Source organism: Phocoena phocoena, chromosome 9, assembly GCF_963924675.1.
Source record: "Phocoena phocoena chromosome 9, mPhoPho1.1, whole genome shotgun sequence".
Lineage (NCBI taxonomy): Eukaryota > Metazoa > Chordata > Mammalia > Artiodactyla > Phocoenidae > Phocoena > Phocoena phocoena.
This window is the reverse complement of record NC_089227.1, coordinates 41,533,644-41,560,096: the sequence shown is the minus strand read 5'-3', so window position 1 is coordinate 41,560,096 and position 26,453 is coordinate 41,533,644. Positions and strand designations below refer to the sequence as shown.

The following is a 26,453-nucleotide window of genomic DNA, read 5'->3' as shown; positions in this document are numbered from 1 at the left end:
TGCCTCAGAGGATATGTACATTATATCAGCAAATTGTAAGTATAAAATAAAACTTTTTTTAAAAGATGGGATCATGAATTTGGTATGAAGAGCAGGATACAATGAAAGAATGCTCAAAAGTGGGAATTAGTCTCAGAGAATCTTTAAGGGGGCAGATGTGTCAGCCGGGGCTTTGCCAGCTGTGAGATACTGAAGACAGAAAGAAGATGTTAATGGAGTATTGATGATAATCAGAGGGAAGTCCAATAGAGAATTGAAAAAGTACTTTACAATAGTGTTTACCAAAATTTTGAAAAGCATAACTGTTCTTCAAACAGATTACCATGACCTACTTAAAGCTCATACTTTGACTTTAAGTATGGTTTGAGGTGGGAAAACAAGCCCAGCTCACTATTTTGAGTTAAAATATGTTTCAAATCACATTCTCCTTTTCAATCAACACAGCCAGTAAATAAATCTATAAAGTGTGCGACACTTAAAAATGTAACTCCTGATAGGGCCAGTAATAATTTGTGTTTCATAGGAATAGTTTAAGAAATGGAATCAAACTGTACAAATGTCTAAAGTCATTTCCAAATGAATGCCATCTGTAACCAGATTATTTAATGTTTGTAAAAGACAATGAATTAAGAAGAAATCCCAACTATTTCCAAATATTATCAATAGCTTAGTTAAAGGACACTAGTATTTCGAAGGTAATAAATTATTGAAATATTTCTAAAATTGCATTTTCCACCTTGCTAAAGATCAAAATGACTGCAAAAGTAAACCTCTAACCTTTTTGTTATTCAGTAATTATAGTTGAAAATAGAATCACATGAGTTTTCATGTCACTACTTCAGAGTAACAGATAAATGGAAATTCTTTCTTTCCATTTTATCTGTTGAAGTACTACGGCATTGGTGAAATATGTCATGTCTGACTTTAGTCTGATTCAAATCACACTGTATTTTCAAGTAAGCAGATATAAAATTTTTATGTTGGATCTTCCAATAGAGTATTCCAGAGGACGTCTCTCAAATAAAACTCAATCTATTAAATTGTTGAAAGGTACAAATTAGGCACTGAGATAAAGACAAAACTGCAAAAGAGTATCATGCTTAGCATTCCATTTTAATCTTCTAGTGTGTAACAACATTCAATAACTGCCTGTCAGGTTTATCTAGTACCATTAAAACCCTTAATGCTACTAGTGAACGGCTAGATAAGCATTCCCCTGTCTTCTCTGCTAAGATCATTTGTGAGGGCGATTAACGCCAAACAATCATGGGGGATAGAAGACAGAAACATTTGAAGCGTTTTAAGGCTAAATAAACTGCTGGCATCTTGTAGCAATTTATGGCTCCTGAGGAATGCTGGAATAAAATAAACGACTTCACAATTAGGGTGTTAAAACTTTAGTAGCAGGCTTCCCTGGTGGCACAGTGGTTGAGAGTCCGCCTGCCGATGCAGGGGACACGGGTTCGTGCCCCGGTCCGGGAGGATCCCACATGCCGCGGAGCGGCTGGGCCCGTGAGCCGTGGCCGCTGAGCCTGCGCATCCAGAGCCTGTGCTCCGCAACGGGAGAGGCCACAACAGTGAGAGGACCGCGTACCGCAAAAAAAAATAAAAAAACCTTTAGTAGCTCAATACTGAACCTGACACATGGAAAAATCAAACTCGTGGCTTCTGGTTGTATTTTTTGTATCTATATCTATTCTGATGGCTGCTTTCAGGTTGAAATGAATACAGAACACTAGCAGGCTTTATGTGGCAACCAGAGGACTTACTGCCTTTGCCATATATCCAGTCACCTCATTCATTTGAATTATAAATGTGCAGATAAAGTAGCTTTCAGAAACCCTCACGATTACTATATTGTGCTGTTGAAAGGTGCACTGTTGATAGATTAAAGAATTCATGTTGAAAGCACGTGGAAAATATTGGTTGGTTCTGATTTACAGCTGTGTGAATGAGCAACGCTGGCACTCTATCTGAAACATCTAGATTAATCTCAAAAGAGACCTGAAAAATCTCTCCTACTTAAATGTGTGTTATATGCACATGACTGCAATCGTGAATGAGAACACTTAGCTAGAACTTTATCTGCTGTGGTCCCTGTGGATTTGAAAATACTGAAAAATATCATTTAAAAATATTTTCAAAATGAACAGAATACTCTTTTGTAATTATATATTAAGAACTGATAACTTGAAAAGCTGCTGAAACTAAACTACTCTGTATATATCCAAACTCCTATAATCGACTGTTCTACCCAGATTCTTATATTCAATGTATAAAAAGTTATGAATCAACACTGGGCAATCAAAATTTTCATAGTGAAGTGTTCAGGTAAATTTATGTAACCGCAATGAAATGCTATTTCATTTATATTTATTTGTTTTTTATACATATGAAGGCGTATCTCTTCATATCTGCTAAATACAGATTTTCTCAGAAAATTTCAACATTGTTTTTTTTTAAATAATTTTATTTATTTTTTACTTTTGGCTGCGTTGGGTCTTTGCTGCTGCACGCAGGCTTTCTCCAGTTGTGGTGAGCGGGGGCTATTCTTCAATGTCGTGCATGGGCTTCTCATTGTGGTGGCTTCTCCCATTGCAGAGCACAGGCTCTAGGTGCACAGGCTTCAGTAGTTGTGGCACGAGAGATCGGTAGCTGTGGCTCACGGGCTCTAGAGCGTAGGCTCAGTAGTTGTGGCACATGGGCTTAGTTGCTCCGTCGCATGTGTGATCTTCTCGGACCAGGGCTCGAACCTGTGTCCCCTGCATTGTCAGGTGGATTCTTAACCACTGCGCCACCAGGGAAGCCCTCAACATTAGTTTTAATTGCTGTGGGATTTTGTAGCTGTTGCTATTCCAATACTGGGAGATTACCCAATGACTAGGCACCTTCAGATTCAGGTAGCATACCTATGTACGAGTTCACCATCAAGGCCATTTCTTATAGCAAACTCTAAAACTCTCTGCTGTATAACAAAGACTTTGGCTGGTCTGTTTCCCTGATTCCTGGGAGGCAGCCTCTAAGCCCTGAAATTTCCTGAGTGATAGGAGTATCTTTGTTATTCTTGTTGGGCCTCTTGGACTACATGTGAAATTATGATAAGAAGATGTCTAAGGAAGGGGTATGATTATACCACCAAACCAAAGACCAACCATGTGTTTAAAAGGTTGGGACTTTAAGCCACTTGATATCCTCCCAAACTCTAGGGAGAGGGGATTGAGTTCAACTGTGTGGTCAATGATTCAACTGATGCCTACATAACACGACCCTCCAGAAAGCTCTGGATAAAGAAGCTCAGGCTGGTAAAGCACATCCATGGGCCAAGAGGGTGATGCCTCCTAGCTCCATGGGGAGACAACATGGACGCCTTGTGTTTGGGACCTTCCCAGCCCTCGTCTATGTGTCTCTTCTATCAACTGGTTCTGATTTTTATCCTTTTGCTATAATAAAACTGTAATTGTAATGGTGCTTTCCTCAGTTCTCTGAATCGTCCCAGTGAATTGTTGAACCTGAGGGGGTAGTAGGAATCCCCAAATCTGTAGCCAGCTGGTCAGAAGTGAGGTTGACCTGGGGACCCTGAAAGTGCACAGCTAGTGTCTGAAGTGAGAGCAGTCTTGTAGAGGACTGAGCCCCCTAACCTGTGAAGTTTGGCCCAAATCCAGGTGGTTAGTGTCAGAATTGCATTCTACTTTCAGATGTATATTTTATTAAAAAAGGAAGTAAACTTATTTATGAAAGAGCCCGTGTCTATAGTTTACTTATTCAACCAAATTAAAACTTTGGGAATAATTACATACATTAAGGCATTTATGGACGTTTCATCCCAAATTTAACATTTATAACTTTAACTAATATTAAAATATTAACTAATATTAAAAATCAGAAAAACGTTCTAAGAACCCACTTTGGAAGTAGGGCTTTGTCAGCAATATAAACATCATATTTGATGGAGTGTTCAGATTATGAAATAACGGGAAATAAATTAACTTTGAAATTTAGTAGAGTGATTTTTTTTTTAACTTGATCCAATGCAGGGCACTGTTCTTTCAGTCAACAAGAATCATATACTGACACTGAAGTATTTCCAAAGGATAATCTTTAAACACTAGTTTGCTGGATTCTAGTAAGTGTTAAACATAATTTTTATAAAAAGCATTCTGTGGTCAAATAAGTTGGAAAATTGTTGCGTTAAGCAGGTCTCTTCACCCCAAGCTTTCCTTCTTTTTTTTTTTTTTTTTCTGATACGAACTGTGAATCTCTAGGAGAATAACTCAGACACTGCAGTCTATGCTTATTAACTTTTTCCTATAGCATCTCACTGGACCAGTGAGAAAAAGATCAACAGATCATCATGATATGTTGTAATTATAATGCATTAAAACTGGATTCATGTTTTGAGCTGTACAGAGTTTTAATGTTTAATCAGGCCTTTTATGTCCATTTCCAGATATGGAAAAAAATGCAAAAGTCAACAAACAAAACCCCCAAACTTAAGAAAGTTTCTTTTTAAATTATTTTATACTTTAAAGTTTTAAAGCATTAAAGGTCAAACCTATGGCAAATGGAGAGGAAACTTATGCAGATAAACTTCCTGACATTTTTTTAATGACTATTTTAAAAGACCATTTTGTTTTCTGTAAATTAACTAAAATCTCCTGTAAGGGCTAAATTGGCCTTCAATGCGACTACGAAGAAATGGGATAAACATGAAGAGTAACTACAAGTAAAGATCTTCCTTTCAAATTTAACTTTAAAATGTCCACAAATGTGTTGGTGTGCTCTCAGGTTACTTTTTTTTGTTTGTTTCCTAAATTTTATTTAAGAATTCATACAAAATACTCCAGACAACTGAGTTTAAATCCTCTTCTTCATCTTGATTCATCTGGAAGTAACGTAATTCGTAACTTTCTTTGCTGTTAGCAACTACGCATAACCAATCACGGAGATTATTCTTCTGCAAATATTTTTTGGTGAGATATTTCAAATACCTTTTGGAAAAAGGCACCTCGGAAGTTACAGTGATCTTGCTTTTGCTTCTTTCGATTGTTACAATACCTCCTCCGAGATTCCCAGCTTTTCCATTCACTTTGATTCTTTCCTGAAGAAACTGCTCAAAATTGGCCGCATCCATGATTCCATCTTCTACAGGATGGGTACAGTCAAGAGTAAACTTCAGGACCTGCTTCTTTTTTTTGCCCCCCTTCACCACAAGCTTTTTCACTGGCGCCATCGCCGCAGCGGAGGCAGAAAAGGGTCAGGTTACTTTTCGAGCCCATTGATATGGCTTATGTCTAATATATAGTGCCTTCTTCATGCATTTACCAAAGAAAATTCCTTATGCATAAGCTTTACTCACTACATGACCATTTTGATGATGCTTTGAAGTAGAAAAAGACCTATGTTTTAAGACCTATGTTTTAAGAATGAGACTAAACTCTACTAACGGGACAGAGAGCTTTACAATTATTTTGGATTGCAGGACATTAATGTAACAGGAATCTATATGAGGTTCAGTATCTTTATGAATTATGAAACCTTGTGACACAGGTAATGAACAACTCTGTGATTATGTCAATAACATTATCATAGATATCAGCAAGATTACCACGCCTAGCCATTTCACTGAAATTAGTGTTATCCTTCCTCTAAGGCATTAAGGGGAAAACGGGGTCAGAGACCAATAGAAAGGATGTGGAGTAAAACATAATAGCAGAACTTGTTGATAAAGGCAAAGATAAACAAATTTTTTTGTTGCTGTTGCAAATAATGAATTGTTCTTGGCAGTTAAATTTATCTTAAGCAGTGAAACACTTTCTTCCTAAAAAGCTTGAAAGCCCAGTAGGTGTATGGGATATTCTGGAGGCTATGTTTGACAGCCTGGCCTGAGGGGCTCCATGGAGCCCAGTTTGAAAACCTTGTAAGTAAGTAACAGATGAGTTGAGGTCTCGGTGACATGGAGCACACAGAATCAAATGATAACACCAGATGTTTTTCCATCACACACGACACGATAGTAGCTGCAGGAAAATTTCCAAGGAAAGTCTCCCTCATCACCTCTATAGTCCCCCTTCAGGGATCCTGTTAGAAAATAATGCTGGTATCCACACCTTATTTAAATTCGACCCTAGACACCTGCTTTCTTTTTGTACCCACATATCCACAATAGCCCCTTCTTTATTTCCCTGGTTCTTTAAACTTGCAACTGCTACTTCAGGAAAAGTCTGTTCCTCACTCCCTGCCTGTCTTTTACATTTGAAAGGAAAAAGATCTCAATTGTGAATGATGACTGCAAAAGCAACACTAGCTTCGTCTGTACTATCAAATGAAAGATTTAAATTCTGAAATGAATTAGACATTAAAAAAAAATACCACCAACTGAAAAAGCTTTTCAGAGAAATCAGAACTCCATTTCAGCTTATTTACAAAACTCTATTGCCTTTTCTCCCTGGTCTAATTAAACATGCTCTTCCTCAAATACAAGCATCCACTATGATAGGGCACAATTTCTCACTCAATCTTGTTTCTAATTAATCTCTAATATTAAACTTATATCATCTTCTATAAAGATGATATCCCATTACAAAAAGGAATACATTCCAGGTATATTATGGTTGAGTGGTCATGTAGGTTATCCTCAGAATCTACTCTCCTCATATTCATAATTATTTTTATCAGATGTACCCTGAGTTCCACAATGTCTTAAAAGTACATGCTCTTGAACTAAAATCTACTTGTAGATTGAGTACTCTCTGAATTTTAAAAAATTCAGTTGGGCACTTGTACCACAAATACACCCAGGATGTATTCCTTTTCTAAGTTTTGTTGATGGTCTTTTTTTGTTCCTGTAAATTCTAATAGAAAAAAACCCCACACCTGTGGCATGTATACTAGAATTTATGACTGAATAAGGCAGCATCTGGTATTTACAGTTCCTTACAACATCAAGGGATATCATTTAAACATGATACCCGCTTTAAAATCATCCACATCATAACTTCGGGAGGCTGGTGAAATAGGATGTAGATCGCTTAGGCTATTAGGCAGTGATGTTAAATGCTGCCATATAAGGGTCAGCTATAGTTATAATATGAAAATATTTTATTAAAAAGCTTTTGTTTCACTTGTAAAATTTGTAGAGCTTTCTTTTTAAATACTTAGTGCTGTAGTGCAAACTACCTATGACACAACCTGTAAGAAAGACTTTGAGTGCCAGCAAGGGTTTTACAAAATATCAAATTTTAATGGGCATGCTTTGAATCCTACAGATGCTTAGAAAACCAACTGATAAAGCCATTCATTAATGTTCAGAAGGTTCTCTGTAATATCATTCATAAACATACTATAGGCAAAGAGAGAAAGCTTGGAAGAATTAATATAAATCATTATATTTAAAACTTAATGTTAAAGGGAAATTAATCTTGCACTAATAAGGCATTAGACAAACTATGCTGAACAATTCAATAGTGACTACAGTTAAAAGACAAACTGAAATAATTAAAAGGATGTAATGTGACCTACAATAAGTAGTACAGCTGTTTAAATGCCAGCATGATGGTCAAATGGCAGTACAAAGTACTGAGAATTTTAGAGTCATTGGATCATGAATACTGAGTGCACAAAGTCAAATGCACACAACACTTCAATATAATATTGTATTCTGCTTATGAATAGAGCAGTAAATAAACCCAGAGGTCTCTCTTATTTCTCTATCCGAACCAAAAAACTTTCCTCAGGGCAATCATTAACTTGCCAATATCCTTTCCACAGAAGATCCTATAGACTCATTCTGTTTTCAAAATCATACCTACACAGGCATTCACTTTATAAAGACACATCTTTGCAAATTTCAAAAGTTCCCTAATGTTCTCTTGCCCACAACGGGTAAGCAAGTGAACTATCTCCTGTGAGATATTTTGCCTAATACAGCATCACACTGTGATCCTCTAGGAAATGATCTTCACAGGTCTTTCACACCAAGGTTAATAAAGCTTATGATCCCTACCAAACCCTGTGAGTGTCTGCATGACCCAGAGAAGTAGTCTTAAACTTTAAATGTGTTATAGAACCCCCTGGGGATCTTGTCAGAATGCAGATTCCCATTCAGCAGGTCTGCAGTGTAGGTTGAATTTTGCATTTCCAATGGTTTTTCTGTGATGCCTATGCTGCTTCTCTGTAGATGGCTTTCTGAGTAAGAAGGGTTTAAATCCTAGTTGGCAAATGACAGCACAGGCTGACAGCCTGTTTTTGTAAATAAAGTTTTACTGGAACATAATTGTGTAATTCACTCATATATTGTCTATGGCTGCTTTCATTCTATAACTGCAGAATTGGGTAGTTGTTACAGAGACTTTTTAGCCTGCAGAGCCTGAAATATTTGCTATCTGGCCCTTTAGGAAAACAAGTAATCTAACCAAATAGCTGATTCTTGAGTTTCCTCACGGATTCTCCAAATTGGTATTTGATAGGTATCAAAGCAACATATTACTTTTAGGCGATAGGAGACCTATGTATACTAAACAGCAGGGGCTCAGGAAGAACAGTCATATCAGATAGGCCTTTCTGCTTACTTGATATTAACAGATGATAAAATATCACAAATAAAATTAAGTTCAATTTTAGAATATCTATTGATAGTACATTATGGCTTAAACTCCCTATAAGGAACAGCAAAGACAAATTTGCTGAGAGTAAAGACTGAAGAGAAGTGTCTGGAAGGAATTATGTAACTCAAAGAGCTCAAGACTTCAGCATCTGACATTTTTACACTTTATCCAATTTGCCTTCAAAATGTTCCTTTGAGATAAATCTAATAGAAATGTTATTCCTTATTTTCTCAAGGAAAGATGAGTGGACACAAAGAGAATTAAATGAACATTCCATACTCCCAATTAAAGCTGTAAACACAGGCTGGGAAAAAGCAAGTTGTCACAATTACTAATATAAACCAAGAGATTAAGCTGTTGTCCAAATCTGGTGTTGTACAAAGCAGGCAATTCTGAACAATAAGCTTTAAACTGGAGTGAAGAGACTTACCAATATCGATATTACTGGACTAATTCAGTGGAATGGGTGTGTGACTATTATTTCTTCTACCTACCAATTAGTAGGAGGAGAGAAGCATAAATATTTGATGAATATCATATAGAAAGTTTGTGGCATGTATATAGTTTATTCCAAAGATCTTAGTTGTTCTCAATGATCTGTTTGATTATATTCCAGAACTGTGACACAGAGGGAAGGACACCGTCTGGAAAAAAGGAAATGTCCAAGCCTGATTGTGGATCAAATACAGCTACAAAAATTCTCTCCACCTCTTCACTCATTCATTCATTCTACAAATATTTACTGAGCACCTACTACTGTTCTAGGTGCTTGGGATACATGAGTGAATAAAGTAGTCCAAGATACCCTCATCAATCTACATTTTTGTACAGGATAAAACATAAATAATAAATACAATAAATGAGTAAATTATATGGTATGTTATAGAGTGATACATGCTTTTGAAATACAAAAAGTAGAGCAGAATAAGCGCTTTTGGGAGATCTGGGTAGGATTGAGGGGCAGCATAATAAAATTCTATCACTTATGTTTAAATGAAAGTCTTATATATGTGCACCTTGCATAAGCTAGGTTACCTCTAACATTCTTTAAAATATCAAGATTAAATGATATAATAAAAAAAAGTTCCAGAAATTCTACCTCTTGTTCTGTGAAATTTTAGAAGTGATTAACTTGAGAAGTACCTAGTACTATGTGCCAAGGCAATCAGTTTCTAGTGAACCAATTAATTAAGATCTCAGAGTATTCTAGCAGTAAGTAGAAAATGTGTAATTTGGTTTTTTAATGACTTATAATCTGTTGCTAATAGTGACACCATTCAAGATTTCATACCAAAAGTAAATATACATAATTTGTATTATGATATCAGGATAAATGCCAAAAATGTATTTATATATCAACATTTATGCAGGAACTATATTTAATACCATATATCAGGATGGATGAACACTTACGTGGCTCCCAAGGTATACTTTAAGATCTGATTTCTGTTGTATCGATATATTGCTTTTCAGTACAGAGTCTATTCTTATGAGAAATTCCAGACACAATAGAATTGTGCCTCGAGTTTCAGACATTAAAAAAAAAAAAGTGACCACATGGGAAATGACCTAAAATAATATACTTAAGCTGATGAAAGTCAAACTGTTTTATCAGTATAATAACTGATAATATGATCCACAGATGGATAACATAGATTAAGTAGAAATGCCATAAGGCCACTATTGAATAGGGTAGGGGATTAGTGTCTTTGTACTGCATGCATGTGGGGATCAATTTTATGTTTAAACTGAAAGGTGTAAGAGACTTTCTTGAAAGCCACTTTAAACCCCATTCCCACCATTCATCTGGAAGCTGCTTTGGCTGAGCAAAGGCAGTGCTCATAGAAACTGCAAGTTAGCGCATGCCTAGGATAGAGCATCAAAGTGACAGCACTCCACTATCACTATCGGCACTGACAGAACAGCAGCAGTAATTCCAAACAAATCAGGCAAGAGACACTCAATTTCCTGAGACTTTGAGTAAAAATGTTAGTAGACACTAAAATATCCCATTAGACATCCATCTTAGATCAGATTTAAGGAGAAAGGAGAAAGGAGTGATGTTGGATGGACACAAAGAACTAAACTGGAACAGTTCACTTAAACATCTTAGATTCTTTCACAATCTCCATGAAGTTCAGTGCTGCCAGGGACCCATCTTTTTTTCTACATGTGCTTTTCTTCTAGAATACACTACTGAATTCTTCATGCTTTGAATTGACAGTGCTAAGGCAGAAAGTCTACTGCCTTTGGCCAATTTCAGTTTTTCTGTACTTTTATTTTCTTCAAGGGATCAAACATTTTCGTGAGAGTCACAAGATATTTTTAAAGTTTTTTTTTTTTTTCTAAAAATAAGATTGACTCTTAAGTGTCTTACTGAAGCTCTCATGCATCTAATTAACAGGTCAAGGTAAAAGCGAGGATATATGAGTCATTTTGAAAGCTCAAAGGTTATGTTAAAAACAAATGATTATCTTGGTGATTCACTAAGCATAACAATTTAAAATGTGAGCAAACACTTACATGCTACATTTCAGGAGAAACATTTTGAAAGCGATCTTCACTCTTACATTTTAATGACTAACTATGATCTTCTACATTATTATATCAGCTCAGAATGCGAAGTGCATTTACATTTTTCCTGGTATCTAATTAATAGCACCTATGTTATTTGATATAGAGAATAAAAAACTCAATTACTCTTACAGAAGTTTTTCAAGGCTTACTAAACTCTTTTTAGTTATTGTTCTAAATGCATGGAATAATCTTAAACATAGCAATGCATGCATGCAAAATACTTATATCTAGAACTTCAACATAATGGACTCTTACAATGGGGGCTTATATCACTAGACTTTGATAAAACAGTAATTATGAGATAAGGTAAAAAATAAAAGTCACGGTTTTTGGAAACTGTTTTGGGGACAGATTTAAGAGATTCCATAAATGTGTCACCATGATACCCCATAATGGTTTACATATGTGAGATGGTCCTATTAGTTCATGTTGTTTTCTGAACCATATAATAAAAATAGAGGAGCACTGTTCCAACTGCAGAAGTTACTTCAGCAAGGTTGGAGGGTAACCCTCTCTCCCAGTAATTTAACTTATCTTTGTTAGGCCACCCCCATGAAGAGAGGAGAATCACTGTTCAGTGTTTGCAAATATGTGACATCCATGATTCAGGCTGACGCACGGTAAACTGATCTTATTCCATAATAAAAGGACAGATATATTAACATAAAAGAATGAAGAAATACTGCTTAAGGCTGACTATATTATGATGTAGAATGAAAGAGTTCACTGCATACTCTGGTCAAAACCACTCTTTATAAACTTTGGGCAATTCAATTATTGTCACAGTACTTTAGCTTCTTTTTGATTTTTTGTTTGTTTGGAAATCAAAAGTTTCCAAAGTGTATGTACCTTTCTCTAGTTTTGTTTGTTTGGGCCAATCTCAGCTTAATGAGGAATAAATGAGATGTTTGAGTTTTCACCAACTGCAGCTTTCAGTCTTTCTCCTCTGCCACTTGATATTTTAGGCACGTCGCATATCTTGCCAGTTCGGTTATTAAAAGTCTGTCTAGTTTAACACTTTATTCTCAAATTAAATTCAGTCTTCTCTTCTCCTCCCTCCTTTTCTGTACATGGACTTGTGTGGATTGCTGAGCCTAATCAGTAGACTCTGGATCTGCCCCAAGGGAGGTTTCTGGCACTATTTTTACCTACCTGTAAGGCTTCCTTATCACCAACTTTGGGACTTAGTTGCCAACTTCTAGACAACAAGACAAGTGCCACCGAATGTCCTGTTACATATAAATGATATAGCAATACATACATAGTGGTGCCCCTAAGGTTCCATTTAGAACACACCCCTGTAAACTTTCATTTCTCTCCATTCTGATACACTTGCATTTTACCTCCCCCCCCAAAGACAGCAAATGTATAACAGTGAAGAAAAGTTGGATTACCATGGCTGTTACATCTGGATGTCTCCACGAGCCTGCCATTTTGATCGTAGCATGCCATTGCTTGGTAACGATATCCTTGGCCACATTCCTTGATGTCTCCTTGTACCTTCATTCCCAGCAACACTTCCACTTTCCCCTCTGGCAAAATGCAGTCTGACCAGTTCCCCACAGGCTGTGCATTATACTTGTCACAGGGACAATACTGCGTCTCAATCAGGGGGTACAAATGAGAATTTTTACATTTTTCCTTCTTTTTACTTTTTCCTGTGGAGAAAATTAAGTTGGAAAATATCATCATTAATATCAAGCATCCCTAAGTTTTCTCCTTTCCTAAACATCCTTTATTTTTAACCGTATTCAACAGTAGCCTATAAATAAATGCTATTTTCCCCCTCTGTAGTGCTTTCTATGTAGGCTTTTGTTAGCTCTGGGTGCTTTGCAGAGTGAAATTTCTCTTATTTTCTCACTTAAAAATAGCCCATTTTGAATAAGGCACTAACTGTTGTGCTGAATTTTACACTCCTCAAAATGATTAAAATCCTCTCAAATGATCATATGCTTTCACTGACTGGGGAGTTTGAGGTAACTGTACAGTTCTCTCCTTTATAACATGTGCAAAAAAATGAAATGGAGAGAGAGAGTCACTGCACTGACCTGCACAGTTAAGTAACTCTTTTGTTAAGTCCGAATAGATGGTTTAGTTATACAGGATTACGATTCAGAAAGTGAGGTTTTTGCGTTTACTTTTCTGATTGTGATTTTGCATCTTTCAGTATTTCTGAAAAATAATCACTTTGACATACTTGGTGATTAATGTAGGAAATAATAATAATCAAAATTAAGATATTTAATATCACAATAAAAATATTAGAAATGGTTTGTGAATAAATCGAAATAAATTCCCTTTTAAAATAAAAAGACCTTGAGTATAACAGTAATATGTGCCTGAAAAATATCATTATTTTAATTAGATCATAATTTATATTATGTCAGATATGTTATATACTTTTAATTATACTGCATGTAACTAATTACATATGTTTTACATATATTTATCTCTAACTTTCATAAGCTGCCTTATATAATTTTCAACAGTTTTCATTATGACAGCTGGATCATTTTACAACTTTAAATTCTGAATACTCTACTAGCACCAATATTTTTAGGTTTCTTTTGCCACTGACAATATTTTTGAGTGCATCAGAGTTTAGTTCAATATGATGGCTCCTGTTCCTGCTCGTTATATTACAGCTTTTTGTCATTGTGACTATCTTCTAAAATGTGTTTTCAGGTACAGAATTAATGTCATATTTCTCATCTAGGATATGAAGGATAATCTGAGGCTGACAGTGAGAATGGCTTAAGAAAGTGAAGTGGCAACCTTTCCCCATGTTCCTAAAAAACTTTTCTCCAAGTACTTCACTGTCTGTAGGTAATCCACCAAAGGTACATGTTTAAACCAAATATTAATCTACCGCGTATTGTATAGGGAGACAGAGTTCAGTTTTCAAGGCTACTTTTTTGTTCTACTAAAGGTACATAATGCATCTGTCACTGCCAACTTACATCAAAATACGGCTCTGAATCCATTGTCGTATTATGTGTTAGTATAACAATAATAACGCATATCTGTGCATTTTCCAAATACATTGTCAGAACTATCTTGGCCTGACTTTTTACTGTGTTTTTCTGCCTTGACAAGTGTTGGCTTTGGCATCCCAATTATTCTTACCAACAATGGTACGCTTTCTGGTCCTAACCGCACCACAGTCTCCACTGCATGAAGAAAACTTGGACCAGCTGGTAAACTGACAGTCATCTTGGCAGGGGATCTGGCAGGCTTGGGTGAGGGCTGGCACGGGGCCTGCATACCGGAGACACTCATGGATACCAGCCTGTCCACCATCTTGCTTTCGACAAGTAATGGCTAAAGGAAAAGCAAAAAGCTGTTTATCATGAATCTGAATGTCTGTAATTACTCTGTAATTTAGGAGTTAACCTAACATTTCTTACTCAGTCAAAGGAGTCCTCTTTTAATTCTTTATTTGCAGCAGAAATCTGGTAGGAGTGTTTTTAGTAATCACAGTAGTCATTAAATTGATCCTATAGGATTTTTAAAATAACAGATAACCCTCAGACACACACACACACACACACACACACACACAGACACACACACGCGCGCACGCACACACACACACACTTAGCAGTTTTTATTAGATGCTATTAAGGATTTCAAGTCACATGTGGAATATACTTAGAAATGAATTAAGAGACAAATAAATAATACATGGGTTCTGATCATAGCTTATGTTGAACTAAACATATTCATGGTGGTGCTGGGAGACACCCCATACCTTTAATAGTTGTTTTCATACCGTTGTCCACTCTGGGATTTCTATACAGAAGGGTCTTAATGGCAGCAAATTGGTTGGAAGGTTTGGGTGGAGAGAGAACACTTATGAAACTTGTGAAGCTCCATTTGCATAGAAAGCATGTTTTTCTTTTTTAAATTACGCTCAAAGTTTGTTGTGATGGCTTTGAAGTGGTTAGTAGTTAATGGGAGGAGGCGGTGTCAAAGTTCCCCACTTCCCTGTACAAATTCTTCACACGCACAAAGAACAACCATGAATTTAAAATGAAGACAAAAACTTTTAGCAATCTTAATCTATCACATCATAATTGACATTTCCAACAATTACAGTATGGACTTTCCAAAAATAGTCTAATAATTTTGGCTTATATATATTATTTTCCCCAAGACATTGCTCTACTGAATTTTTTAAACCAAGTCATAGTTTTATTATGTATTGAACATAAATGTAGAATTGCTTAAAGGTAACAGGTCTTAATGAAAAAGAGTAAGTGATGTTTAAGTCCTGTTTCTCCCTCAGCCATTTCCCACTGTTGGTTTTAGAAATACTTCATTTTTTTTATTGAGGAAGCAGATGAAACATTTAGACCTCGGTCCTGAAGTTAAGTCTTCATTGAACTAGCTTAAATGGCCCAGTCAGACTGACTCACATGGCACTTTCAGGTTTGTGGTCTAGGCTGACACTGCAGCTGGTCTCTGCCCTGCTCAGAATTCTATCATCATGAAACTAAGATGAAGGAGCCTGGCATTTTGATCCTAAATTACAGTTAGGGCACACGGGGCCCCAGGTTGGACAAGACTCACTGGATCTGTACACTAAAACTTAACACCCAGTAGTATAGGACTGTGTGATGGGGTGTGTAAAAAGATTTAACAATTTTAGCAAAGGAAGCCTTTCTCTGTGTAGGTGAACACAACTTGTCGCAACTGCTATAGGAAAAGTTACATAATTGCACAAATGTAGGTGAAAACTCACCTATTTCTTAGCTATAGGTATCTCTTCATTTAATACGCACAACAGTGGAAGAGCCAATTTGTATGACTAGACAGTGGTCCCTGAATTTTACAGATATGAAAACCTGGTTGAGTGGACTGTGGGAGCTTTTAGGAAGGTTATGTGACAGGAAAAATTATTAAGTGCTCCAAAGAGACTCTCACCACTTGGGAGAGGAGTTGTCTGGTGCACTGTGGTTAGCAGACCAGCGTAAGGTAGAGGCTCTCAAATCAAGCTGCAGATGATAATCACCTCGATAGCTTTTGGAAAAATGTCTATGCCCTTGCTAGACTCCAACCTTCTGATTTAATTGGTTGAGGACAGGGTCCCAGGCATTAACATCTTTTTAAAGTTCCCTGATGATTCAAACACGCAGCAGTAGGTAGTGTATTTCCACTGGCAACTGAAACACCTGGAATGCTGTTAAAGTTGAAGATTCTTAGATTCATTCCGGAGCTCCTGAATGAGATCTCTGTGTGTGAGGTCAAGGAAAATGCATTTATTTTCAAGTTGCTCAGACGATCCTTATGCACATTCAAACTTAAGGCCTATGAGCCTGAGTATTCGAGTCACTAGGATATGTTGACCTGAGACTTGTTACTAAAACTGAAGGTCCTTTGGTACCCCAATCTCCCTGGCACTGTGCCAAGCTTTGGGAAATAAAGGCTGAGTGTGTAGGAATGAACTAAGGGGAGCTTAAACTTGGAGTACAAGGAGTGGACCAAAAACAGCATCCGTGTAGCTTGGAAGAATGTTATCTGTGGATTGGTGTAGGAGGAATCCATAAAATGCAGTATATTAATAAGCTGACGTGATTTTGCAATTCTCTCTACACTTGCTTAAACAGTTTATACATAGTAAGCTCTGATAGTTTGTGGGCAAAGTTGCCCAAGGATGCGCAAGAGGAAGGATGGATAAAGAGGAAAATATGAGGCTTTTACTGATCAGAATATGTAGGAACCTCAAGAATGATTAATTTGGAAAATAAGAAATTTGACCATCAGAACTCTAAGCTATGAAGAGGGTCACACTGTTTATAACTGAAAGAAAACTACAAAATTAAATTTATGTTCTTTGAAATAAGCCTACCTTTATCTAAGCATTCCAATTTGATTCTCTGAAATAGAGACTTGACTAGAAATCTTTTAAACTAAATGAAATTGCCTTAAGTTCTCCATTAAGGTTTTCTCTCTAAGGTTCTCTTTTATAAATTTTATTTCATAATTGCTCCAACCATCGTCACATTAAGGGACACCAAAAAACCAAAATAAAATAAAGTAGAACCACTATCAATACAATTCCAGAAACGAATTTCTTCTGTGCAAATCCACACCATTTACATAAATCTAAAGCCTATATACCTGCAGTACGTAAAATCTCAAAAAGTATCTCAAGTAGGCGAAAAGAAACGATGTGTAAAATTCCCAGATCTGTACTCAGAAACCCACTCAGCACGTCACTCCCCTTATCTGAGCATTTAGACAGAGTACCTGGAGTGAATTACTCATGCAGTGTGATCCAAACAAGTAGCAACGGTACCATTTGTACAATATATTGAAGTTTATCACACATCTCAACTTGTTTCTATTCTGACTTGGAGGAAATACAACAATTCAAACACAGGGATGTAATCTCAAATGAACTTCCTGCTATTAGGGTGAAGAAAACATAAATGTTTGGAAAGGAAACCATCTGGTCTCTCAACTTTATAAATCTTAAAAATCATTTTTAAGACACTGAAACCAGGGTGGTTTTAACTGTAGAAAAGATGCGTCATCCTAAGCATGGTTTCCTTGCACACCAGAAAGCTACACATACCCAGACAATTGTATTTGTATTTACAGGTGCAGGATGCAAATCTTGTGTATAATGATTATGCAACTTTTCTTTGGGCTGAGGCCTTGTTAGGAAGAAGGGCCAAAACCCATGTTGCCCTATGGATGAATTACCATGAAAGCTTCTTAGTGAGGTCGGCATAGATCAAAATAATTATTTTAAAGTAAAATTCCATCTTTAACACTATGCTGATTATATCCATCTGTTTTATTTAAATTTTATTTTATTTATATGAAGCACAGAAGTTAAGGGTCACGGACAGGCTACTTCCAGCAGGCTGAAAACCTAGGAGACATTCATATGACTACTTTGTGGCTTACTTATAAATTAAGCTAGGCAAGCTCAGCCCATCAATACTGAGGGAATGTTGGAAAGATGAGCAAGAAAGCCAGTTTCTTCAACAAATAAATGCTCTGAAAAAGGGAGCTCAAATTGTTAGTTCAAAAGTGACTGAAGAAATATTCTAGCCAAATGCAATGTGGAGACGTTTATGAACCCTGATTTGAACAAACTGATTGTAAACAGGCATTTTTGAGACAACGGGGGAAAATTAAACGTGGTATGAATATTAGACATGAAATGAATTATTCAATTTTGTTCAGTGTTATAATAGTACTCTTGCTATGTTTAAAAATATTAGGTATTTATGGATGATGTATATCTTACCTGGGAGTTGCTTTACAATACTCCAGCAAAATCTCTCTTTAAGGGTATGAGGAGTGGCAGATGACCAAGAGTGACAATATGTTAAAATCTGTTGAAGCTGTGTGAGTGATGACTACACGACTAGTCCTCATTACTACAGTCTCTCTACTTTTGTGTATCTTTGAAACTTCCCATGAATTTAAATAAAAATGATTAATAAGTAGAATAAGTAGAGTCAATTCCAGAATGTTTTCATGTAAGTTGAATTTTGAGCTATGTTTTAAAGAGACTAATAAAGGTTCCTGAAATGAAAGGGAATAGATAACATTGGTTTGAGCTAAAGGAACATGGATATCTGCGTTATGCATATATGAGTATGTAAATGGAAGGCTACCGATGCAGCTCTGAAGTAAATCTAATAGAATTCAGAATGGAGTTGCTCGTCCTCATTTTCTTGAAGAGGAATGAAACGCCCTTATTATTCAGGATGCACAAAAAGGAGGAGTTCTATTGGTCTGTGGACTGTCCTTCGGCATGCAAGACCATGTTGTCATTTCGTTTGAATGATCAGAGTGAAATAAATGAGTAGATCTAAAATGTGCACACAGAAGTTCATTACAGGAAACAGAATAAGATCAATGCCCGAGTGCAGTCAAAACTGTTGGATTATTTGTAACAAAGAGTTCAAGGAGCTCTGAGACCTTATTTATTAAAGTGAGCCATATTAACACGGTTTATCCCACAGCAACAGCATCTGGGTAGCACTGGAGACAGAGTATGTTCACCAGACTGAGTAATTAGAGGAGTGATTTTTTTCCTATGGTGTTACAAAAAAAATGACAATACTGAGAATGAATCATGTGGAAATAAAAAAGAAAAAGCTTAATGTGAGTGGGAACTAGTTACCAAGAGACCTAATTGTGCTTAGAAATAAGACCAAACCTATAAATAATGCAGGAGGGCTCCAGTTGTTTACTAGGTGGATTTAATGATCCTGGTCTTTCTCTGTGTGGAAGAGATTTTCACTGACAAGTTTGCCAAATTACACTTCCTAATTACAATTTGTGAATGTAACTCTGGCAGAAGGGAAAGAAATGCACTTTTTTTCCTTATTGATCCTAAATAGTTACCAATGATCTCTAGTCTTATTGATGCTTATAATATATGCAAAAGTCCTTCTCTGGGGACTTACTAGGAAATAATAATCAGCTCCTCGTGGAGTAGCTTAGACCAAGGTCAGCTAGATCCTTGATTGGGATCTGGAAAGGGTTAACTACATCACAACGAACCAACTAACTGGGCATTGAGGAACCATCACAAAGACAGACATCCCGGTGTCAAGCTTATTTTATCAGCTATTTACAAAATAGCAAATGCTAATCATCATTTTAGGGTAGGACTCTCATAGAGAGATAAAACAAAACCAAAATCCCCAAATCAACGAGAATGCTAATAGCCACAGAAAATTAGAGGAAGCCATTTAAAAGTAGAAATAATTCTAGAAGATTTAAATAAAAGCTTATATAAACGAAGAGTACAAAAATATTACACGGTAATTAATAAGTATATTAGCCCAAAGAAGAGTTTAAAAATCACGTCTGTGCAAAATTTCTTTAAAGCAAGCTCTTTGACTCTTTTTACCTAGTTCTTTTTCTACTTCCATTATTTTCATTCCTATTATATAACGATCTCTGAAAATTAACAGATTAATGTGAGTTACTGAGATAAACTGGCCCAGATATTCTGGGCCTAACTTCAATAATGCCTCTAAGGTATAATCTTTTAAAAAGAACAAAGTGAACCAGAATTTAAGCAAAAGAGTGATGCGAAAGGTGTCAATATAGTTTAAGCTACTTAATTTAAGCATAAGATTTAATCATATTTGCATTGATGTCATATCTTAGTGACAGGTTAACATTACAGTGGACATTCCTTGGCAGGCAAGGATACAGAGGGGGTGGGGGATTACGATAGGTAGGGTTGGCCCTGGGGATTATTAACTCTAGCTCCATCTAATTTATAGAAAGTACACTTGGCAGGAAATAGCATTAAGATCAACACAGAGATTGAGCAAGAGTAAATTTGAAATTATTTTTATAACATCCCAGCATCTAATCGATGATATTTTTCATCATATTCCTGGTATAAATATGTCACAAAGTAATAAATGGTGGAATTAGTTATGTATATATACATACACACACACACACACACATATACACATTTTAAGTAGTAGTGACATTGTCCTTTAGGGCAGTCATAGAGAAAAAATAAGTAAATTGTCCAAAATTGTCATTAATATGGGCCACCTCTTTTACTTTGAATGCAAATGTAATGATAACTCTAGCTACGGCTAGTATGGCTATGTTTCAGTGGCAGAGTCACTGACCAATCAATAACTTAGCCCTCTAAATGCCATCTGAATTGTAGAAATGTGAGCAGAGAGAAGAGACAGCAGAGGTTAAGTTCCATTAAAAGTTTATACACAAGTGACTTGAATAGCATGAAACAAACAGAACCTGTTTATACACCTAAAAATTAAATAGATTGCGGACATAACTTCACGTTATTTGCATTTCTTTTACTGACAATATTATAGGAAAGATGCCTATTTCAAAAGCCCTCTAAAATTTCCCTGTGAGATTCAAGAATGATTTAAGTTTTAAAATTGCAAAATCCTGTTAATTCCCTCTTTAAAATACCTCTTTCTCCTCTCTCTTTTTCATTCTTATACCATTAGATAAAATTCCCTGGAATACACCATCCTCGATATTCAAAGCCTTGCTAAAATTCTTTACTACTTGTAACTTCCTATTGTGTTCTAATGTAAAGCATTTCCACAGAAAGCACTTTCACACAGTTTTGAAATACACAGAATGTAGACTTGGTCAAGACTGCATTTACTTGACTGTAGTAGAATCTTCCTATCTTCTTATGCCTGGGTTATTCTAACTCAGTTGTGGGTAAGGCTGATTCTCAATGATTTGCTTTATACCGAATGCCAGTGCTGAGATGGTAAGCAGTTACCATTAGTGACTCATTAAAGAGACTCTGGGAACATAACTGCCTCCCAGCTCCTTTGAAATGCATCACCAGGGATAGTTCCTACACTTGGAGCAATCATGCTATTAATAGTACTAAGAGTAAAAGTGAAAGTCTGTCTATAATGGCCACTTTTTAACAGGTGGCTAAAAGTAGGTGCAGGTGACTCAAAAGGAGAACAACAAGGATGGCTTGCTAGAAGCTGGTAGGTAAGTTTAGAGTTATATTTTTTCTACTAACAGGGAAGGTTCAAGTCATTTTAGAGAAAACGAATCATAAAAGGTGACCTTGTAAGTGTTCTGCTGAGTGAGGCATAGTATATGAGACATACATTATTTCTTTTCTATGCATACTTAGTAAATTAACTCCTTTTTTGGTTCATATGATATTTTTATTTAACTGAAGAAATCTAAATTATCATTTCAAAATGGAGTCCACATCAGAATGAAAGCCAAGATAAATCCTGTTCTTTCTGAGCCTTGAAATGCAGTGTTTTACAATTACAGCCCATCTCAAATCAAAAGCTAAATTTGATCTGTTTCAAGATTTCATAAGATTTCCAGTTATGAGAAGATTCATACAGAGTATTTGTTAACCTTCTTTAAAACAATAATTCCCTGTGCTATACAAGCTGAAAGTACTGGAGTTAAAAATCATATGATCATCTTTGACTTAGTTAGGTCTACCTCTGCTGCTATTGTCTGCTACTGAGTCCTAAAGTTATTTTCCTCTATTGTATGTGGAAAATCCATTTATTTTTACCCATTCCGACTACAGTGGTTCCAATCTGAGCCCTTATTACTTCAACCTTGCATTGCTACAGCAGCGTCCCGGCTGGCATCCAGACCGATGTGTCTTATCTTTCTAACTTATTCTGTACACGCTGACAAATAAAACACTGCTTTCATCAGGTCCTTGCTCCTACCACTTATTGAACAAGGTCTAAAATACCGATCCTGACGTTTATAGTCCTCTACTAAATTACCCCAGGCTCCAGCTCACATCTTCAGAGGTTCAATCTACCCACTTTTCTGTGAACACATGTAATGTTTTTGTTTTTCTTACCTCAAATGCTTAACTTACAGAATTGCTCTCATTTTGTATTCTTTTCTCTTTTCTACTTATTCTAACATTACGGTACAAGTCAAGTCCCAGCTCATCTTTTCGATCTTTCTTAAGCTCTTTAGCTTCAAATGACTGCTTTTGCAATGGACTGGTTTCAATTTTTAACTCATACTTGTTGGGTGATGTTACCAGTGATCTCATTTCCCTAAACAAATTAAATTCCCTGGGTTGAACATCTTCATCCCTTCCTGACACTCATGGCTCTTTCTACACAGTCTTCTGAATGCAGTCATAGTTATGTGAGTGCCTGAAATCAGAAAGTCTGAACCATTAGAGAGGAAGGGGGTAGCTCCTCCACAGTATTTGCTGACTGATATTAATCCTTACTACACAATTATTTTAGTTATTAAAAAATCGCACAGGTCGGCATTTTTAAAGTCTCTGACTGGATAAGGGCAAAGATGGGAATAGCAAGAGTCTGACAGGTCAATTATGCAGAGTTCTGAAAACAGCCATGACCATCAAAAAAAAGAATCTTTTGCCTTTTTGCCATTAGTAAAGATATCTCTACTCTCTTAAGTCTCTCCTTTTCATGTTTCCATAGAAATATAGGCTCTAAGAAAAAAATATTTATCAAGGCAACAAAGAAAAAGATTAACTTCATATAGAAGTTAATTAAAGGAGTTCTTCTGAGTATATTTATGCATATATTACTTGTTATAATGCAACTTTCTCTTCCCAGATATCCCATAAGATTGCTGATAGAAAAAGTAGTCTGACAAATATGGCAAGATGAGGAAGCATTACTTAGGTACAGGCAGAGGAAGAGGCACCAGTAATAGGAAACCAAGAATGGGAACCATCAAAAAGGCAGGAGAAGGTGGCACTGAGTGAGCCAAAGATCCCTGTCACAATGGAGGTGGGTAGATATTACAAAGTAGTCACCTAGGATGAGGAATAAGCAGAGGTTTTCAGATTTGGAAATGAAAAGATCACTGGTAATCACAGAAAGAAACATTTTTATACAGACTGTGTCAAAAAACAAAAGACCCGTGTTAATATTGTTGCTTTTATGCCTACAGTGATCTATGCACACATTCACTGAGGCCATGATCTAACAGGAAGGGGAAAGGAATTAACATTTAATGAAGATTTAATATGTGCAGAGCGCTGAGAGGATCATTATGTTCTCAGCCTCAGAGGGAGGAAATAAATAAGCCAAGGTTGTGCAGTTAGTAACAGAGTTTGAAACTAAAGCTGTTTTCACACTTGCGCAGCTTCCACCACATCTTAGATTTCCTCCAGTGGTATTCTACAAAAATATGGTTTTCATCTTTTTACCTAACTTCATGTCACACTTTGCTCCCTGGATATCATCTGTGCGTAGACTGTAGAATATGAAAATTGGAATAATCCTGAAAGATCATTTGGTCCAGCCCTCTTTTCTTTTTTTCCCCATCTAAATAAACTGATACCCAAAAAGGTAAAGGGATGAATAAAACTCACATTGTATTAGTGAACGAACTGGGACTAAAACTTAACGTTTTTTGATTCCCAAACTCACGCCTGTTTTCATCATAAACTCTACGTAGGGTCCAAATTGTATGCAAATGTATGCTTGATTCAAGGAGGAATTAGCGAGGCATGACAAGAAAGTCTTATATCCCTCAATTTCTCCATGAATGGTTTCAGATGGGGAGAATGACTTTCAATTCTAAATACCTAAGTCTCTATAACTGTAAAGGGAGAGTTATTTTTTAGCAGATGCTGATGGTGGAGGATACATAATGAAAAATAAGCATATGAAATAAAATCCTAAAAATCACTAGATAGTTAATGTTAATTGTAAACTAAGTGTTACGTTTCAAATGAAGATTCCTAAAATGACTATCATAATGGAAGATTTTTTACAAAAAAGAAGCTATTCTTCGCAAATTTTAAAAAAGCAATCTTTTCACTGTAAAGAAAAGGGGTCCCGGATCAAATCAGCAAAAACTGGAATCTAATTCTGTGTGTTCAGAGTTCTACAACATCATCCAATACATAACTACAAATGAGGGTGCAAAGCATGTTTTTCTGAATTAAAAAAGGTAGTTGTGTATTCAATTACATATTCAGCTACATTTTAGATATGTAGCAAGAATTACATTCTAAAACTCAACATGAGTAAAAAGAATCATGTACCCTTTACAGACTGAATTTGCTACATGTATAAATAATATGTTCCAAAGCTTGGAATGTAAGTATTATCCATAATATCTAGTAAATAATCATGGCAAGTTGGAAACATTTCCATCACTCATTTCTGCAAGAAACCATGTTATCTAGTAGCGTCGACAGATTGCAATCCACATATGGCTGGTTTAGAGTACATAAATCTGCCATTTAAAAATCAGTACTAAATATGAACAGAATTGGGGGTCGCCATGACAATGACAAGAATGTCGTTACTGAGAATTTCTGGGAAAGTTAACCAATTATATTACATTTTATGCATGCACGTATATAATGCATATGGGCAATGATGTAAGGATCTTATTGATTGTTAAGGTGACAAGCAAAGTGTTATGGAATCCCGTGAGCCAAAAGCTAATTATAAGAACAACAACAAAAAAAAGCTGCAGTGTACAATTTATGTCGTTAACGCTTTCAAGAGCTTGGTCTGATCATCTTCTAGATATGAATGAGGGGAAAGTTTAACCAGAGGAGTTAGGAACTAATGTTAAAGAACTAAGGACACAATTTAAAAAGTCAGGTTTCCGTGTTCTGGTGTAAGGTAGAATGGGTGGTAGCAGATTCTTAACTGCTTTGCTCTGTTTGCCTCGCATAGCATCAAAATGACAAACTCTTCAAGCTAGTGGTTAAGTTAGTGCTGTTGGAGAAATGCAAAGCAAATCAACTGGAATGGGGCCTCCCACCTCTTGCCTGCCGTCCGGGCCCACAGCCCTCCTGCGCTCCAGGGCTGTCCTGTTGCACGCTCCAAGGGACTAACTGGCACCTGCGCCATTTGTGAGTCTTCCACCTACAGGGAAAGAACAGAAGCCTCATAGAGAAGAAGCAAACATACTAGTAAATCACAGAGACACAGTGCCAAGGAAGCATGACTTTGACCACTGCAAACAGGAATTTATTTGACAATGCTGATGAACTTAGTTGCAGGGCGGGAATAACGATGTAGACATAGAGAATGGACGTGAGGACATGGCGTGGGAGGGAGAAGCTGGGGCGAAGTGAGAGGAGCATCGACATATATATACTACCGAATATAAAATAGCTAGCTACTGGGAAGCAGCAGCGTAGCACAGGGAGATCAGCTGGGTGCTTTGTGACCACCTAGAGGGGTAGGATAGGGAGGATGGAAGGGAGACTCAAGAGGGAGGGGATATGGGGACATATGTATGCATACGGCTGATTCACTTTGGTGTACAACAGAAACTAACACAGTATTGTGAAGCAATTATACTCCAATAAAGATCTATTAAAAAAAGTCCTATCTAAATTTAATTTAGATCTTCATCAAGGAATTATAAAAGGCAGCACTAAATATAAAAGTACTTCCTATTGCAGTGGAGACAAGAGTCCATCACTGTCAAGTTCTAAAGGAACGGACTCTACTGATAGCATTTAGCCTTTTTATTTCTTTTCTGTTAAGGCTGCACCGTGAGGCATGCGGGATCTTAGCTCCCCAACCAGGGATTGAACCCGTGCCCCCTGCAGTGGAAGCGCAGAGTCTTAACCACTGGACCGCCAGGGAAGTCCCACATTTAGCCTTTTTAATGATTAGGACTGCCAGCAGATGTATCCAGATAGTACCAGAAGTGATGTGTTCCACTTTAGAAAGGTATATTTATTTTACATTCAAGTTATAAAATTGCATTCAACGCATGAGCCTTTTGTATATATAGTGGTCTTTTGATTAGCAC

General features: G+C 36.5%; 1 protein-coding gene and 1 pseudogene across 2 annotated transcripts in view; both read right to left on the bottom strand.

Annotated features, from left to right (window-relative positions):
• Positions 1 to 26,453, bottom strand: part of THSD7A (thrombospondin type 1 domain containing 7A) — a 449,328-nt gene that overhangs the window by 40,855 nt on the left and 382,020 nt on the right. The window contains exons 11-13 of the mRNA XM_065883756.1: positions 25,449 to 25,552; positions 14,307 to 14,501; positions 12,575 to 12,838 (exon numbers count right to left, since the gene is read on the bottom strand). Coding sequence (XP_065739828.1) covers positions 12,575 to 12,838; positions 14,307 to 14,501; positions 25,449 to 25,552 — 563 coding nt within the window. The remainder of the gene's footprint in view (positions 1 to 12,574; positions 12,839 to 14,306; positions 14,502 to 25,448; positions 25,553 to 26,453) is intronic.
• LOC136128483 (large ribosomal subunit protein eL22 pseudogene) lies at positions 4,808 to 5,230 on the bottom strand (annotated as a pseudogene). Its single transcript, XR_010656205.1, has one exon. The product of XR_010656205.1 is annotated as a large ribosomal subunit protein eL22 pseudogene (transcript).